Raw genomic sequence first — 14,925 nt, forward strand, 5'->3', positions numbered from 1 at the left:
TGGATTGAATCAAAAAATATCAATATAGAAGGAAGAAAAAAGAAACTAAAAAAGAAACGATGTAGAGATCTGGCTTGATTGAATTCACTAGATTTAGTAGAATATAACAGAGAACTAGTAATTTGCTAGTAGTTATAATGTACAATTGCATACCTTGGGGCTCGAAACGGTTATCACTAGCTAAATATCAGATTCTGTGCATACGTATGAAGCGGATTAGATATCTATAGGGGATACAGGAATCTGATCTTGCCTACAAATGATGCAAGACGCTTACCAAAAACCCCTATACCGTGAAGACTTCTGACACAGGAAGGTCAAATCCATGAAATCAAGAAATAGCAAGACGGGATAGTGTTATAGCTGGAGTCGGGGGACGCGACAGTGTTCATATTGCTTCATCCAACCAATTGTGCGCATTTTAAGATTTTCGCTACAAAGCTAGGCACTGAGCGATGCGCAGGACAGAAATCAACAAACTAATAGAGGAAGAAGCGAGAGGTAGTAGGATGTAGGGGGTCATGGCGAAGTTTCTCAACTGCGATATTGAATCCTATTAAATCGCGATGATCTCACCCAAATCTAGGCGTTGTATGACCCTAAAAGCATTATATTCTTTACGTACTTTGTTTTTTAATTCCGCATGGCTAATCTGGCACATTGTAGTAAATCAAAAGAGCTACTTACAGGTAAGAGAACAGACAATGGAAAAAAGCTTGAATGACTAGCTTGAACTTGTTGTTCAAAAACTATCTATCAGATCCCCGCGGGGCTTGTACATCTAAGACGTGTTCCCTCACGGGATTTAGAGCGCTACGTTTGAATCTGGGTCCCGTAAAATGTCAGCACCATTTCTTTACTAACCAAGAAACCGATTGTTTTGGAAGGAATAATGCTCAAAGCTCAATGCGAACCCTGGATTCCCTCGAGAAAAACTATGAGCACATAGTGTGCCTAGTTTGGAAAAAGGCAGCATATCGAAGAGGCTAGAACACGCACATTTTTAAATGTTACAAAAGATGTGCCTCTATTCGCAGCACTGGTACCAAAAACCCCAAAGTTTTAAGTTACGTCTTCACTGCAAATAATTACCAGTGGAAAAGTTTCACGGTTTGTAATACTTTGTTGGAATATTAACACGTAATGCTATATGGGTTGGGATTTGAATATGCAAAAATAGCACGTGGCAAAATCTAAACCATTCTATGAAATCAGACATCGTGAAAGTACCCAGCATCCTTTTCATTCTACGTATACCGTTCTTAATCTTGATGGAAAGGCTATTCGTGTTTCCCCTGTTTTCATCCTTCTCTTTCTACTTAACTCTTTTTTACTTGCATTTTCCTTTGTAATCAACATCTTTGCCAGAATAATAGGCGCGCTCTCAGTATGATTATGTCACGAAGATAAAGACCGGAAAGCGAGTATTTACTCGAGGCTCGAGGCTCGAGGCTCGAGCGCGTCCGTTTTTGCAAAAAAGAAGCACGTGAAAAAAAGAAACAAAACTGGAAAAATTTTCGGTTTGGAAAATTAGGTAGACTTGCATATTGACAAGAGATGAGGTAAAAGGGCAATACATACGTTATTATTAGTTGCTAGTTGCTAGTAATTAATATAGAAAGCAGTGGCTCTTGTTGTGTGAAATTGATCTTTAAAGATTAACAGTAGTAAGATTGAACAATAATGTCAACGCAGTTGAACAGCAATCCTGAGATCTTACTACGTAAGAGAAGGAATGCCGATAGAACAAGGCTTGAGAAGCAAGAGTTAGCCAAGAAGAAGAAGGAACTAGCAGATAAGCAAAGGCGTCAGAAGAAAGGGAAATTTGTGAGGGCAGAAGCTATAGTTTCTACTAGCATTGCTACAGAAAGAGAAAAGGAAAGAATCAAAAGGGTATCAAAGTTAGAACATAAGAAGGTTAGAGCTGATGTTTCTCATGTGGCATCAACCAAGGATTTTATCCTTCATGTTACCGAGAGTGCTGAAGAAGAAGGAGAGGATGGTTTAGTAAGGGAAAAGGTCGAATATTTTGGCGAGGAAATTTTACTCTTTATTATCCGAGTGAAGGGTCCAACTGCTGTAAATATTCCACAGAAGGCATTCAAGGTATTGTCGATTCTTAGACTTGTTGAATTAAATACCGGTGTTTTTATTAAGTTGACGAAGGAAGTATTTCCATTATTAAAGATTATAGCGCCTTATGTTGTTATTGGAAGGCCATCTTTGAAATCTATTCGTTCATTGATTCAGAAGAGATCGAGAATTTTGTATCAAAAACCTGACGAGGAACAACCAACGGAGATTGTTCTAAATGATAACAATATTGTTGAGGAGAAGCTAGGAAATGAAGGGATCTTGTGTGTGGAAGATATAATCCATGAAGTCGCAACTATGGGCGAAGCCTTCTCTAAATGTAACCATTTCTTGCTTCCATTCAAGTTAAATCGTGAGGTCAGTGGGTTTACTGCTATGAGCAAGCTACAGAAGTTAAAGCAGAGGGAAATAGATTCGAAGAAGCATAGGCTATCTAATGCTGCAACTGCACCAATCATACAGGTTGACATCGATGTTATGATCGAAAAGCTAAATTAAGCAATTACCCGAGATCCTGACATAGTTTTGTACATTATATATAAGGGAGATCTGGATATACACCAAATACTTCCGAACACTGGAGTTTTCATATAGAATTTCAAAACTTCTCTCAACATGTAATGTTGTTGTTGGAACCGTATCAACGGGATGACCTTTGTATATATATTGCGGGTAGTTCTGTGGCAATTGCTTATTCATACCCGGCGGGCCTGAACCGGCGTATCAACAAGAGAGTCACAAGGGGAGTTATAAAATGGATTACTAATGTTTACATATATAAATTATCAATAGATTGAATCGGTTCATATTGGTTCAACATATTAACCAGGATATTCAGGTTACAAGTTTTTTTATTTGTTTGTTTGATATAGTGAGTTGCTTCTAACCTTATTCGGATAGCCCTTTGAAATATCGATAGGAAGGTTATGAGTTCAACAAAGAAAGTTGTTGTCCTTCCAGGTGACTATATAGGACAGGAGGTTATCGCAGAAACCATCAAGGTTTTAAATGCAATTCAGGAAGCACGTCCTTCTATAAATTTTGAGTTTGAATACCACTTAATTGGGGGTGCTGCTATTAATGCTACGGGTGCTCCCTTGTCCGACAAGACCATAGAGGCTGCTAAGGCAGCTGATGCTGTTTTATTAGGAGCTGTTGGTGGCCCGGAATGGGATTCTGGTGCGGTGAGACCAGAGCAAGGTTTATTGGCTATCAGGAAAGAGCTAGGACTTTATGCTAATTTAAGACCTTGTAGTTTTATATCCAAATCGTTATTAGGCCTTTCCCCATTAAAGCCAGAAATTGCGCAAGGAACGGACTTTGTGATTCTTCGTGAATTGGTTGGCGGTATATATTTTGGGGAGAGAAAGGAGGATGATGGTGATGGTGTAGCTTGGGATAGTGAAAAGTACACTGTATCTGAGGTTGAAAGAATTACTAGGATGGGTGCGTTCTTAGCGTTGCAGCACGACCCTCCATTGCCTTTATGGTCCTTCGATAAGGCTAATGTTTTAGCTTCTTCCAGGCTATGGAGAAGAACTGTTAATGAAACGATAAAGAGGGAATTCCCTCAGTTATCGGTGCAGCATCAATTAATTGATTCCGCAGCCATGATAATGATCAAAAACCCTAGAAAATTCAACGGTATTGTAATCACCAGTAACATATTTGGAGATATAATCTCTGATGCTGCTTCAGTGATCCCAGGATCTCTTGGTTTGTTACCTTCGGCTTCTTTGGCGTCTGAACCAGATAAAAACAATGCTTTTGGCCTATATGAGCCTTGCCATGGGTCTGCTCCAGACTTAGAAAAAGGTCAAGCTAATCCAATTGCGTGTATTTTATCGGCTGCAATGATGCTGAAACTATCGCTAAACATGGTTGATGAAGGTAAGGCGATAGAAAATGCGGTCAAGCAAGTTATAGAGTCTGGTATTAGAACTGGTGATCTAGGTGGAAACAATACTACTACTGAAGTTGGCGATGCTGTTACTCATGCTCTAAAAAAGCTGCTATAAGACTTATATAAAAGGCTGCATATTTGATTACCCTACATATTTCTTGGAAATTGAAAACAGCATTAAATAACATATACCACACGGCAGGATTTTCTAAATACAATATCTTATACTCTCCTATTTCCTTAAATATTAACATGTCTTAAGTTTCAAACTTTGAGGGATAAGTATATGGAAAGTAGCAACCATTGAATCAAACCGTAATATGTACAAATAGAACTACGACGATACAATATTAAAGAACATCATTTCACTTGTATTTATGTCGCAGGAGAAGCTTAGTGACCAGACCATTCAATTGAATTCAAGTCAATACCTTCTTTAACCATCTCCCAAAGAGGAGACAACTCTCTTAAGAACTGAACCCTTTCAACAATTGCCTTTATAACATATTCAATCTCTTCATCTGTGGTGAACCTACCTATACCAAATCTTATGGAAGAGTGGGCTAACGCATCATCTTTGCCCAATGCGTGTAAAACATAAGATGGTTCCAAAGATGTAGATGTACAAGCCGAGCCAGAACTTAAAGCAATATCTCTCAAGGCCATTAAAAGAGACTCACCTTCAACATAAGCAAATGAAACATTAACACAACCAGGATAACGGTGTTCTGGCGAACCATTCAACGTGGCATGTTCAATAGATAGCAACCCGTCCAACAATTTATTGGAGAGCCTCTTTATATGAGCAGTATCACTTTCACGCTCTTGCATCATCAGTCTAGCTGCTTCACCAAAGCCAACCACCAATGGTGGTGCCAAAGTACCCGAGCGCAACCCTCTTTCTTGGCCACCTCCAGAAAATAAAGGCTCTAGTCTCACCCTAGGCCTTCTCTTTACATAAAGTGCACCAATACCTTTAGGACCATAGACCTTATGCGAAGAAATCGATAGCAAGTCAATATTCATTTCATTAACGTCAATGGGTACCTTACCATATGCTTGTGCACAGTCTGAATGAAAATAAACTTTATGTTTCTTACAAATAGCCCCTATCTCTTTAATCGGTTGCATAACACCGATTTCATTATTCACCGCCATAACAGACACTAGACAGGTATCTGGCCTTATTGCGCTCTCTAATTCATTCAAATCAATTAATCCTTGATTGTTAACCCCTAAAAAGGTAACTTCAAAACCTTCATTCTTCATGGCCCGAGCGGCTTCCAACACACATTTATGTTCAGTTCTCATGGTAATAATATGTTTCTTAGTCTTCGAATAAAACCTGGGTACACCCTTGAGTACCATATTATTTGACTCCGTTGCACCAGAGGTAAAAATTATCTCTTTTGGGTCTGCGTTGATAACTTCTGCAACATACTTTCTTGCTGCTTCAACATGTTGATTTGTCTCCCACCCATAGCTATGCGTGTTTGAATGCGGATTACCATATAAACCAGTATAGAACTTCAACATTGTATCCACAACTCGTGGATCAGTTGGAGTCGTTGCCTGCATATCCAGATAAATCGGCCTTGTACCGTGGTCAGCGGATTCTTGATAAGCATGCTTTAAAGCTGTAGTGCCAGACTCCACAGCTGCACTTGAAACTGATCCTGTCCTAGTTTGGGCCTGTGCCCTAGTGGCACTTTGAATATCAGTGTGTGTATCTAGCTTTATATCTTCTGAAAGCTTATGTGTAGCATAACTGCGTAGCCCACCATAAAAACTATGATGTGTATCCTTGACATCCTCCCCAAGCTGGTAAAACAGATGCCTAGTGCGTAATGCGTTCCTAAGACCTTGCTTCAACATCACTCCTCTTTAAGCCTTTGAAACTATATAGCTTTGCCCGCCTTCTTTGAACTTGTCGATCTGATGACTAAGTATTCAGTGTATTGTTCAAAAGATGAAATGAAGTTTTTTTTCTGAACATAGAAAAATGGAGGTCAGTTTGATGAACTTGATTATTATTATATAAAACGGAGATGAAGAACGGCAATACGCAAGAAATATCTCCACCAAGCAGCCTCAGAATCGGAGGTTAGTTTTTACTATAAGGATAATAAAGGTGCATTCGTGTTGAAAAGTCATTAGGGAAAATCTTTCAGGTGATAAAGCTATGGATTCTTCGCTGTTCTTTCCCTCGTTAATAAGTGGTGCAGCAGCAGGTACGTCAACTGATATTGCGTTTTTCCCGATTGATACGATCAAAACTAGGTTGCAAGCTAAGGGTGGGTTTTTCTATAATGGAGGGTATCATGGAATTTACCGTGGGCTTGGATCAGCAGTGGTCGCAAGTGCGCCCAGTGCATCATTGTTTTTCATCACTTATGATTCGATGAAGTATTATTTACGTCCCCTGCTGGGAATATACATCATGGATGAGCAGATTGCGGACACTATGTCTCATATGGTGTCTTCATCAATTGGGGAAGTAAGTGCATGCATGGTACGGGTTCCAGCGGAGGTCATCAAACAGAGAACACAGACTCATCGAACAAACTCTTCTTGGCAGACGTTGCGACTGCTGTTGCGCAATAAGAATGGTGAGGGGCTAAGACGCAATTTATACCGCGGATGGACTACTACGATTATGCGGGAGATACCTTTTACTTGTATTCAGTTCCCCTTGTATGAATATCTGAAGAAGAAATGGGCGTCTTATGGTGACGGGAATCGGGTGCCCCCATGGAAAGGTGCTATTTGCGGATCCATTGCTGGCGGAATTGCTGCTGCTTTAACAACACCTTTGGATGTTTTGAAAACAAGATTAATGTTAAATGAACAATCGATACCTGTAATGCAATTGCTAAAGCATATCTATCGTGAAGAGGGTGTTAAAGTGTTTTTCAGTGGAGTAGGCCCCAGGACACTGTGGATCAGTGCAGGTGGAGCGATATTTTTAGGCGTATACGAAGCAGTGCATTCATTATTTTAGATGTTCCTAATTAGATAGACTGAATCTCAAGCCTGTGGATAAAAGCACAAAAAATGACATTATAAATTTATAAACAGAAATGTAACTTTATCTAGCCGTTACAATAACCGCCTTTCCCACTCTTTTCCTACGCGCATATTTCGTTATAAAGCTGTCAATTTTGATTCCCTTTGTATTCAACTCTTCAATAAAGGGCACAATATCTCGTAGTTCCCAAGAACTCTGAATCTTGAATAGTTGTCTAAATCTGTCTTTGATATCCATCGGCAGCGTATTTTTAGGCAAATAATAGATTTTATGTTGTAACGGACGAGCAAAATGACCTCTGACTAATTCCAAATCAATGTCACATTGGAAATACGGTGGAAACAATGATTTCCACTTGATCATGAATTCATCTTCTGAAATCGGTTCTGAGCTAGCAAACCTCTTTAACGCACAAATCCCATACCACTGTGAAATTAAGTCCAATTCTAGTTTAAATTTGTCGCCGTCGTTATTTAGTTCCCCAAATTTATGTAGAACCGTCTCAATCACCTCTTTAGTATACGGATTAAAAATCTCCCCTTCGTCTTCTACCATATCCTTTGCAATTGACTCATATACTTGCACCAGACTCAGAGCTGACATGTCCAGAGATTCCGCAAGCAAGCTCATTAACGTTATATGTAATGCACGAAACAACATGTCTTGCGACAACAGGCAGGCAAGCCCTTTCACCGTGCAACCACCCATCTTATACCATTTTGAATAAAACTCTATCTCCGAGCACGGCGATCTGTCCTTTAACTCTGTGAGACTAATCTTCCGCCCTCCACTACAGAAAAATCCCACGTCTCCCTGGTATATTGGAAGCTCACTAACATCAATCAGACCTTCAACTAGCGTGGGCTCCAGCTCGCACAATTGTTTAGAATACCCCAGCCAATCGCCCTGCGGCCTACTTAACCCAAATGTCTTGATCTTATCCTCTAAAATAACCTCCTGAGGCACAAATTCATTCATTAATAGCACAGTATTAGAATGATTCCTCTGCTTAACTACCCAAGTGCGATTTTTAGAACACAGAACAACATCACTAAACGTGCTGATCGCTTTAAACTTAACCTCTCCATCTTGGAACGCTTCCAACAACTTTGGAGTCATCTGCAACAACTTGTACGCACCCACATCCTCCAACTCCGTATATAAGTTCACACTAGCCATTCCTGACTGCCTTCAATGTCTCCAGAACTACTTAGATCTTTGATTCTTCATCTGAATACGATTCTTAGTCGCGAGAGATATACGTTTCTTTTTTATCCGAGAATAGAAAAGGCACTAAACTAATAAAGCCATGTAAACATAAGTTGAATCTACATTCAACCCTTACTACAATCAAAGATAAAGTTTCAATAACCAGCGAGCTATTGATTAAACGGGTGCTTTGCTAGACTATTAACGATACATTTAGCTATATTAAGAAACTGCGTTCAGTTTCATAGTTGCTTTCAGATTTTAGCTGCATATTTTTTCAGATTTGAATGCTAAGGGAGTTAGGTGAAATGGATTATGAACAGGGAAGCAGGAAGTCAGGTTCATGTTCATTGCATGGGATTGATGAAGTGGATTCGAAAGTTACACAGGAACTTACGGAACATATTCGAATTACTTTTTCGGATTGTTTAGTTGATTACGCTGCTAAACCTTGGGTACGGGAACGTTCTGCAGACGAATGGATTGAGATATTTGAAGGTGCAGCCATTTTTCAGGGTGAAGATGCGTTGTTGTGGGGTCGGTTCTTGGCTTGCATATATAGGGAACCCAGGACTAAGAAGTTAAGTTGTTTATTTTTTGACAAATTAGGGGTTGTGCACTTGAATTCTCTGGACTTGTCATCGTCTTCACGGTTTTATCCTGCAATTGAGAATTTAATACCAGAATACAGGACGCAGAATGTGCGAAAATGCCTTGCTGTAGGGCTTTTAAAGAAGTTTGCTTTGATTAATCCTTCGGTGGTGAAAAAGATTCGTGAGGAACTGCCTTATGATTATGATCAGACTGCTGCTGGCGATTTAGCCAATGCGTGTGATTTGGTAGGGTATTGTACTCCTAGTGATTTAGGTAAGAGTCTTGTTAATTTAGGGTTTTTACAGGCCAGATTTATACAGTCTGTTTTGCTTGATGTTATTTATCACAACAAAGAGGAGCTAGTCAATGCTAACAATCAATTGGTATATTACTTGGGGGAACAGCTAGAGCAATTATTTGATCCGCTGACGGAATACTCTCCTGAACAAACAGAGTCTTGTTATAAACCGCCAGACTATGATCTTAGTCCTCAGGTTAGCGACGGATCGCTTATAGTGGCAATTTGTAAAGAACTGCTTCAAGTACAGACAAACTTTACTATGTCGTTAGTTGAATTTCTACAGAAGTTTCTAATCCCTTTGAGAATTGCTGTATTAAACGATCAAGTCCCAGGACTTTCAACACTCAAGTTGAATAGACTGTTCCCCCCCACAATAGATGAGGTAACAAGAATTAATTGTATCTTCCTTGATGCCCTGAAAGCGGCTACACCATATGGTTCCCTTGAAGTGATTAAGGCATGCGGTATAACCATTCCTTATTTCTACAAGGCTTATACAAGGCATGAAGCCGCAACAAAAAACTTCAATAAAGATATCAAGCTGTTTATGAACAAATTTGGCAAGATAATACCATTTCCTAATGTTTACACTCAAGTAAAACTTGATTCTATAATAAGAGGTCCTCAAGAGAAGTTAACCAAATTAAAATTAATAATTGAACGATTACATGAGAGCAAGGAGTGGGGTTCTGCAGAGGAATCCAGTGAAGCCGAAAGAAATTTCTCTTCAATATGTGACGTTATAGATTCATTTGGCAATAATGAACCAACCGCAAATGCATATAGCACTCGAGTTTTCACTCCATCTGGAAAGATCCTAACAGAATTGGCCAAAGGTTGGCCTCCTGAATTGCAATACAGATGGTTGAAAAGACGAGTCGTAGGTGTGTTTGATGTTGTTGCTGTGAATAATGATTCTAGAAGAGATATTTTAGTTATCTTCAGTGATTACATTGTATTTTTGAACATAATCAATGGAGACCTATACTATATGGATGGCACGAATAAGCCACTAATATCCGATATACTCATGAATTCACTAATTAATGAGGTTCAATTACCACCACGAATCCCAACACTGCAAGTTAATTCTCATAACTATATTGATGATGTTGTGGTGTCCACCTTCCAAAATAGTATGATTAGATTTGATACCTTGAACAAGGATAAAGAACCAACATCAGTAATCTATAAACTAGCCTCTTCATCTATTAGCCCTGCATATGTTGCAGATTTGTGTACGAAGGCTAAGATACTAGAAAAGGACACAGCGTTCCATCTCTTCAAGGCAACTTCGGGTAAATTTCGTGTTTACTCCACCGCTCATGAGCTAGAAGCCTACAAATCTGAAACAATTAAATCAAATCTTACACTTTGTCTAAACATTGAGCCATCAGTTGACCTCCTACAGGAATTTGGTGCTACAGTTGGACTATTTGCCACTTTAAAAACCAATGGTAACGTTAAGATTGAAAGACTTGATATCAAAGGCAAGCTCGAAGAAACTACAGTATCCATAGAAAACTTTCTCAACCTGATAATTGAAGAACTTGTTTTGTTTTACTCCTCTTACTTTTCAAGCTCTGAATCCCCATTGTTCCCAAAGTTATTGAAGTTGAATGAAAATTTAGTCAGATCCATTGGCCGTAATTTTAATGCTAAAATTCGACCAGGACCTTCAAAAGCTGTTGTTCAAGGGTTGGGTAAAGACCCAAAAAGTTTATTTAGGGCCGTTCACAAGAAGACTAAGTCTTATGCTACTATATCAACGTTCAAGAGTGATAACAGTGATATGAAAGATATTCCAATGTCAGTAAAATCAGCTGACAATGATACAAGTAGACATCAAAAAGGTCGGAAAGATCCACGAAGAAAAAATAAAAGAGAAAGCTTTTTTGGTAAACTTAGTGGCTTATTTCAAAAGAAACGCCCTACAGAAAACAAAGAGAAAAGTAAACAACCAGAAGTTAGGAGCAGTAATAGGAACCCATATCTTGCATCTAACGTAAGCTTAGATAACATTAAGAGTTACTTTTCAAGGGATGATAAACCAAAAAAATCCATGTACGATGCAATTGCTATTGCAAAACAGAACAGGATTTCTTCAGTAGCACGCAATTCTATTGTAGTTCTCCCTAAGGGAATTTCAACTAATATTATTATTAGCGAAGCCAAGGAGTCTGAAGAGCAGGACACAGTGAAAAGTCCGTCAGATAAATCAATTAAGGACAGTATTCTAGGATCTGATGTTATTGGCCAGACAACTATCACTGAAGATACCACCCATAATACGGATCTTAGACCCAGGCGGCAATCACAATTATTCAGCGGAGATTTATATGGTGACCTAATACCTGCTCTTCGAGGCCAAAATACAGATATGGAAGCAACATCCAGAGAATCATTAGTATTGGTGAAAAGTCAATCTAATCTTGCTTCAAAGCTGGAATCTCCAATAAAGGCAGAAATCCAATCAATACATTCGGCTGCTGCACAATATGATATTCAGAAGATGCAGATCGAGAGATCTCCATCATTCACCGAGTTGTTTGGGAGCATGAGGCTAGTTCTCGATGACAATGACGATAATGCGAACTGGAGAAGGTTATCTAGTGAAAAATCTTTGAATGGGAAGTACCGAATAAACCCAACTGAACGTTTAGAACACGAATTTGATTTGCTGCCTAATTCTGTAAAGAACCCCAGTAATGATAAAATGGTAATCATTCAAAGCACGTCAGTAGCCAAAAGTGACAGGGTTTCAAAACCACCATCTATAAAATCGGAGTTTCTTGACTCAACATTGAATAAAGAAGTTACTGTGGCCAACGTTAAATCGGCGACTAATCATACTCAAACTGGAAAATCGCAGAGAGAAGAACAGGTATCAAGTGCTTTAAGAGGAAGAGCAACTCATTTGCAAATCCCCGAATCTACTGCAGTTCAAACAAAATCTAATAAAAGAAGTAGATCACCTGGGTTTGTGGTTACGAAAACTTCACCCACAAAAATATGGACCAGTGAGAAATTATATTCCAAGATTTCTGATGTTAAGAATGAAACCACTGATGCTTCTGTGGTATCAAGTCTAAGGAAGCCTAACCGCAGACTATTTGAACTAAGCATTAATTCACGGGAGGACTTAAATGAAGAGCAGATTACTTCTAATACGGGACAGCCCGTTAAGCACCGCGTGGGTTCCCAGATGAATCAAACTAATTTTTCTGAAGCAATTACTACTGAGAATGGAAAATCTAATTATATGCTCTCTCGTGAAGTAATTGACTTAACCCATGACGAATCTGGTCGTCCCAGTTACATCCAAAACAATCAAGCGCACACGTCAACGGCAGCATCGGATGCACTCTTAGATGAATTAGACTTCAGTGCATTCCATATGAGTTTTCAAGAAACCTCAAGTGATGGAATAGTAACACCTGGTGGTAATACTCTACCTAAATCACTTTTGACTACCAATACAGCGGCTAAATATATGTTGCCCCAAGAGCCCATATTTTATAGGCTTCCAGAAAACAAGGTAGATGATCCTTACATTTTCAACCTGAAACGTGATCAAATTAAAGTCAGCACCTCAACTTCGATTCCAAAGGCTATGGATGATGCTCTTTGGGTTTCACCTAGCAAATTGGACATATTTGATCTAAGTAAACAGCCTGATAGTGTTTACCGAAGGACTAAACTTCCAGAGACTAACGGTTCATTTTTGGGCCGTTTGGCTAGAGATTCTTCTGCTATCCTCGATAATCCTTTATTGGACAGAGACAGCTCATACATGTATTTGAGTAAGTATGTGGGCACTGACGATATCGTTCTGTGTATGGATGAAAATGAAGATGATACAGCTGCCGCAATGCGTAATCCAAATGAAAAACCCCAGCGCCTAACTTTCATTCCTTGATTACCAATATAATTCAATGTATAATATAAACAGGATTAACTTTGTGCATTTTGGTATACTATTTTCGGATGAATATACATAAGATTAATCTGATGTATTGAATATTAGTGTAGTGCTTTTAATAGGGCCAATGCTATTAGCGAGTATTATTTACCATCTCTAGTGCGCAAAGGTAATCGCCTTAGGGTCCAAAGGAGTACCATCAGGTGCGATTCCATTTTCACTAAACTTCTTTGTGGTGTAAATGAGCCTTGCTTTATCAAAACTGATGTCTTCATGCTGCATTATTCTCCTGATTTCCTCCTTAGACACTTCATCTAAACCGCTTCTAGGATCTTGAGAATTTGAAGAAAGTATATTGAAATTACGAGAGCTCAATCCTGCTTCCATATCCTCTACAAAGTGATCATTGATTCTTATGTACCCGCCAAACTTTAGTTTCAACTTAGCCGCCATACTATAAGCCATATCCTCTATATTGTTAAAGCATGATAGTGTTAGTAAGATAATCAATATTAAACGATGTAAGAATAATCGTTGATAAATATTTAGTTGGAAACATACTTATTGCCTCTCTTTTACGATGAGCCAGGAACAGTAGACCGACCATTACCGCAGTCCAAACGAGGGTATGTAGTACAAACCGCAGCATTTCTGTAATATAGTTACTCTATTGATACTAAACCGCCACCTCAATACTTTTATACCTTTTAGAAACGTAAAACACAGTTATTTACTCCTTAAATGAGCAGTAAAGAAAGGCTTGTGGCAGTAATGGTCGACTTACGACTGGGGTAGTGACAATTTGGACGAGGCAAAAAAGCGTCGTCGATAATAAGAGACAGATAATATAGTAAAACACATTTGATGAGATTACATACAAGAAAAAACGGTATTTATATATATCTATATAAGTACGCAAAATAAAGGTATTAATTTTATCATTGGTACTTTGCGTAGGAGATTTTGAGGTCACAGCCACCGTAATGATAATTATTTAATCTCTGAATGCATTCTTCAGCATCTTCCGTAGTTTCAAATTCACAAACAGATACACCTTTTGAGTTACCTTCCTCATCATACTTCAAACTGGCTCTAACAACTTTACCAATAGTTTCAAATAGGTCGTACAAATCCGACTCTACAGTAGCGGGAGGCATATTTTCACAGTAAATGATTCTACTTCTCTCACCGCCTGGCCCAGCCTTGGAAGTAAAGGCTGTGTCTGGAACAACATTGGAAGCTGTATTACTCTCCTCCTGTGGCGTTTCAAGAGAACCAGAAAACCTGTCTTCGGTATCCAAATTAGATTTATGACGATTATCTCTGTGAGAATCGGAGACGCCATCGCCTTTTGGTATATAAGAATCACCACGACTACCACTGACCGATTCTGAACCTTTGCCCTTCCTAACTTCTAACACACGTCCTTCTATTTCAAAACCGTTCCACTTTTTGATTGCGGCCAACTGGTTATCCTTGGTAGCAACATACACTGTACCGAAACCACGCGAATAACCATCTGCGTCAACAGAAACATCTGCGTGGATCACATCCCCACATTCTTTAAACATATCCTTTAAAGCCTGCCAGTTGATAGAGTATGGCAGATTTGCGACAAAGATTTCAAATCCACCATAGTAAGCACGCCTTGGAGTAGGAACAGTACCACGTCTTTCCCGGCGATCAGAAACAGGTGGGGGATTATCTTGCCTAACAAAAATTTCCCGTTGCATAAAGTTAGCACCATTAAACCTACGGATCGCTTCTTCAACATCATGAGAATTGGAGTACTCAACAGTACCCATACCTCTATGGTGACCACGTGATGTGATGATATCTGCACGGACGACATGCCCAACTTCGCCAAAGTAACT

The 14,925-nt window shown here is 39.1% G+C and overlaps 8 protein-coding genes across 8 annotated transcripts; 4 read left to right on the forward strand and 4 right to left on the reverse strand.

Moving 5' to 3' along the window:
- Positions 1-1,683: 1,683 nt before the first annotated feature.
- On the forward strand, positions 1,684-2,592 carry RLP7 (Rlp7p; the record flags this gene model as incomplete). Its single annotated transcript, XM_003644302.1, has 1 exon — positions 1,684-2,592. One exon carries the CDS (start codon positions 1,684-1,686, stop codon positions 2,590-2,592), a length of 909 nt encoding a protein of 302 aa, XP_003644350.1.
- A 428-nt stretch (positions 2,593-3,020) lies between these two features.
- Positions 3,021-4,112, forward strand: LEU2 (3-isopropylmalate dehydrogenase; the record flags this gene model as incomplete). Its single annotated transcript, XM_003644303.1, has 1 exon — positions 3,021-4,112. One exon carries the CDS (start codon positions 3,021-3,023, stop codon positions 4,110-4,112), a length of 1,092 nt encoding a protein of 363 aa, XP_003644351.1.
- Positions 4,113-4,390: 278 nt separating this feature from the next.
- On the reverse strand, positions 4,391-5,872 carry NFS1 (cysteine desulfurase; the record flags this gene model as incomplete). Its single annotated transcript, XM_003644304.1, has 1 exon — positions 4,391-5,872. The coding sequence occupies one exon, from the start codon at positions 5,870-5,872 to the stop codon at positions 4,391-4,393; it is 1,482 nt and encodes a 493-aa protein (XP_003644352.1).
- Positions 5,873-6,179: 307 nt separating this feature from the next.
- PET8 (Pet8p) lies at positions 6,180-6,998 on the forward strand (the record flags this gene model as incomplete). The annotated part of the gene is made up of 1 exon (XM_003644305.1): positions 6,180-6,998. The coding sequence occupies one exon, from the start codon at positions 6,180-6,182 to the stop codon at positions 6,996-6,998; it is 819 nt and encodes a 272-aa protein (XP_003644353.1).
- An 87-nt stretch (positions 6,999-7,085) lies between these two features.
- Positions 7,086-8,204, reverse strand: DCC1 (Dcc1p; the record flags this gene model as incomplete). Its single annotated transcript, XM_003644306.1, has 1 exon — positions 7,086-8,204. The coding sequence occupies one exon, from the start codon at positions 8,202-8,204 to the stop codon at positions 7,086-7,088; it is 1,119 nt and encodes a 372-aa protein (XP_003644354.1).
- Positions 8,205-8,521: 317 nt separating this feature from the next.
- On the forward strand, positions 8,522-13,048 carry BUD3 (Bud3p; the record flags this gene model as incomplete). Its single annotated transcript, XM_003644307.1, has 1 exon — positions 8,522-13,048. The coding sequence occupies one exon, from the start codon at positions 8,522-8,524 to the stop codon at positions 13,046-13,048; it is 4,527 nt and encodes a 1,508-aa protein (XP_003644355.1).
- Positions 13,049-13,207: 159 nt separating this feature from the next.
- Positions 13,208-13,700, reverse strand: Ecym_1301 (uncharacterized protein; the record flags this gene model as incomplete). Its single annotated transcript, XM_003644308.1, has 2 exons — positions 13,208-13,521; positions 13,613-13,700. 2 exons carry the CDS (start codon positions 13,698-13,700, stop codon positions 13,208-13,210), a joined length of 402 nt encoding a protein of 133 aa, XP_003644356.1.
- Positions 13,701-13,989: 289 nt separating this feature from the next.
- On the reverse strand, positions 13,990-14,856 carry Ecym_1302 (uncharacterized protein; the record flags this gene model as incomplete). The annotated part of the gene is made up of 1 exon (XM_003644309.1): positions 13,990-14,856. The coding sequence occupies one exon, from the start codon at positions 14,854-14,856 to the stop codon at positions 13,990-13,992; it is 867 nt and encodes a 288-aa protein (XP_003644357.1).
- Positions 14,857-14,925: the final 69 nt, after the last annotated feature.

The sequence above is a fragment of the Eremothecium cymbalariae genome, chromosome 1 (genome assembly GCF_000235365.1).
Source record: "Eremothecium cymbalariae DBVPG#7215 chromosome 1, complete sequence".
Lineage (NCBI taxonomy): Eukaryota > Fungi > Ascomycota > Saccharomycetes > Saccharomycetales > Saccharomycetaceae > Eremothecium > Eremothecium cymbalariae.